The sequence below is a fragment of the Ammospiza caudacuta genome, chromosome 9, assembly GCF_027887145.1.
Source record: "Ammospiza caudacuta isolate bAmmCau1 chromosome 9, bAmmCau1.pri, whole genome shotgun sequence".
NCBI classification, from domain to species: domain Eukaryota; kingdom Metazoa; phylum Chordata; class Aves; order Passeriformes; family Passerellidae; genus Ammospiza; species Ammospiza caudacuta.
In genome coordinates, this window is record NC_080601.1 from 22,769,060 (window position 1) to 22,772,092 (window position 3,033).

Consider the following 3,033-nt stretch of genomic DNA (forward strand, 5'->3'; position numbering starts at 1 on the left):
TGCATGGGAGATGTCAAATGTGGGAGTAAGGGGTGAAGGTGGCCATGGGAAGGGGTAAATGTGTGGCAGCTATGTACCTTTGGAATGGACTCCACATGCCTCCTGTGTGGTAAGAGCAGTGTTTTCCCACACCTCTGGCATGGGACTTTTGTTGCTGGGGAGCTTACATGGAGACAGGGAGAACTCTCCCTGTGTGGTGGCTGTGTGTGTGAGAAGTGATTAATACTCTGAGACAAGAGGGTCCCTCACACTGAGTCCTGTACAGGGGGCAGCAGTTTACAGGGATGGCTTTGCCTTGCAATCCAATTGCAGAATAGCTGGCACTTGACAACTGCTGGGGCTGCTGCCAAGGGCAGTCTGAGAAGTCACAGCCCTCTTCTCCATAGACATCTCCTCACTGCTGTGCTCTCCCTGGAGGTTTATGGCATGGGGCACGGGCTGCACCCAGGCAGTGGTGGCAGCAGGAGGCACTGACGATGGGACAGCTCCTTCCTTCTGGCAGGTGGTGTCACGGTGATAGGAAACCAGCTCATTGCTGAAGTTGACCCTCTCCACAGGGGATTCAGGTGTGCAGCAGCAGTGGCAGCCCAAGAGATTGCTGAAAGCCCTCCTGAAGTCTGCGTTGAAAGCATAGATGACTGGATTCAGTGAAGAGTTGGCCCAGCCAAACCACACAAAGACGTTGAAGGTGGTTTGGCCGATACAGAGTGGCTGCCCTTCAGGGTCCTCCTGGAGGCTGGGCTGGCAGAAAGGCAGCAGGCAGTTCAGCAGGAAGAAGGGCAGCCAGCAGCAGACAAAGACTCCCATTATGATAGAAAGGGTCTGCAGCACCCCGGTCTCCTTGCGCAGGGAACGCCGCAGAGAGGATGTGGGCTCCTTGCCAGGAGCTGGCCACTGCCCCCCTGCTCTCTCAAGGGTGGAGATGCGGCGGATCTGGGCCTGGGCAATTCTGTAGATCCTGGTGTAGGTGATGATCATTATGGCCACGGGGATGTAGAAGCTGATAAGGGAGGAGGTGATGGCATAAGTGCGGTTCAACCTGACATCGCAGCGGGGTGTTGCAGGTAGCCAGGAGCCTGGATCTCCACTGTCCTTGGCTTTATGCCAGCGCAGCTGCACGGGGATGAAGGAGATGAGGATGGAGAGAGCCCAGGCCATGGCTATCATGGCACAAGCGAGGCGCTGCGTCATCCTGCGCTCATAGCGAAAGGGGCTGGCGATGGCCCAGTACCGGTCCAGGCTGATGATGCAGAGGTGCAGGATGGAGGCGGTGGAGCACATGATGTCGAAGGCCACCCAGGTGTCACAAAAGTGGCTGCCAAAGAGCCAGGAGCCTCCAGCCACCTCAGTGACCGCCTTCCAGGGCATCACCAAAAGGGCCACGCAGAGGTCCGAGATGGCCAGTGACAGCACGAACCAGTTGGTGACCTTGTTGCGGAGGTGGCGGAAGCGCAGGATGGCGAGGCACACGAGCGCATTGCCCAGCAGCGTGCCCAGCACCAGCGCGCCCAGCAGGCACCCGGTGAGCGCCCGCAGCACCCACGGGCCGCCCCCCGGCGCCGCGCTCCCCATCGGGGACGCTGCCCCGGCCCCCGCGGCCGCTCCTGCCGGCGGGACAGCGCCCGAGGCGGCGGCGGGACCCGCCCCGGCCAGCGGCTGTGCGAGCGGCCGCCCGCGGGGGCATCTCTGCCCGCCGCCCTCGGTGCGCCACGGGCTGTCCCGGGCTACTCACCCGCCGGCTGCCGGGGCCGCGCCTCCCGCCTCGCCGCCGCCGCTCCCGGGGCCCGGGGGAGGCGCTGTCCCGCCGCGGCCCCGCGGGGGCTCCGGGCGGCGGAGCGGGGCCGGGCTGGGGCCGGGGCAGCCGCGCGTTCCGCCCGCAGCGCCGGCACCGAGCGGCGGCGGCACCTCCGGGCCGAGCCGGTGCCCGCGGCCCCCGCGCCGCCGGACCGAGCGGGCGCTGCCCGGGAAGGGATGGAGCGCTGTTCCCAAACGCGCGGGAGGAGCTTTCCCCGCAGCATCGCCCCGGGAAGAGCCCTGTGCCGGTCCTCAGCCTGTACTTGTCCAAGTGTCCGGGGCGAGGCAGGACCTGGCGCTCTCCGAGCGTCTCCTTTTGGAGACCGCGATCACAGCTTGGTTAGAGAGCAGGATGTCACTTCGTGTCGGTTTGCATCCACTGAGAATGCACTCAGATCTGGCTGTCAGAATCTGTTTTCACCAAAAAAGTATTGTGCCGTTTAGTTTTTGGTTTGAAATTTTATGTAATGAAACCAAAAGCACAGAAACCTAAGATGTCTAGTTTGGATCTGCTGCATTTTGGCAATAAGTTGTTCACTGCACCCAAACCCTGCGTCTTTATTTTTCAGCCAAAGGTATCGTCTGATGTATTTCAACAGTCTTCTATTTATTATTATATTAATATGCATATTGTAATTTAAATTTATATAATTACCGCACATATTTTCAGCCTACATTCAATGAAGTATCCTCATGCAAATAGGGAGTAATCCTTCATTTTCAAAGAATTTGCATGGTAATGCTGTCATGAGAAAAAAGAGATTAGGACATGAATAGAAAATATCGATTAATGCAATTAATTGATATGGGAAGCAAGTATTTATTTTTACATTAGGTATTTTTTTATTTCTTTGCCTCTTAATTAAAACTACTCCAGTCACTAGTTCCAATACAAATAATTTTCAAGCAGTATGTGATTTCCATTGTATTCTTATGATATTTCTGGTAATTAATAGAGAGGGTGGAAATTTTTTAAAATTAACCTTGAACAGCATAGCTGGCAGCTTACCTTGTAAAAAAAATCAGCATATTTAAGATCAAGTAGTTGGATTGTACCATTTCATAACAGATTGTTAACACTTGGTCCTGTTTTTCTTTGTGCCTTGGACATCACAGTCTTCATTAAGCAGCCCACTGTGTTATTCCTGCTATGATGCTGAAAATTGGAGTACATTTCTTATTAATGTGTTTATCTGTAAGACTAACTCGTAATTCAAACAACTGCTGGAGAATCTTCTC

At 55.4% G+C, this 3,033-nt stretch overlaps 1 protein-coding gene across 1 annotated transcript; it reads right to left on the reverse strand.

Annotated features, from left to right (window-relative positions):
- Window positions 1-276: 276 nt before the first annotated feature.
- LOC131561444 (D(1)-like dopamine receptor) lies at window positions 277-1,572 on the reverse strand. Its single transcript, XM_058810742.1, has one exon. The coding sequence runs from the start codon at window positions 1,570-1,572 to the stop codon at window positions 277-279; it is 1,296 nt and encodes a 431-aa protein (XP_058666725.1).
- Window positions 1,573-3,033: the final 1,461 nt, after the last annotated feature.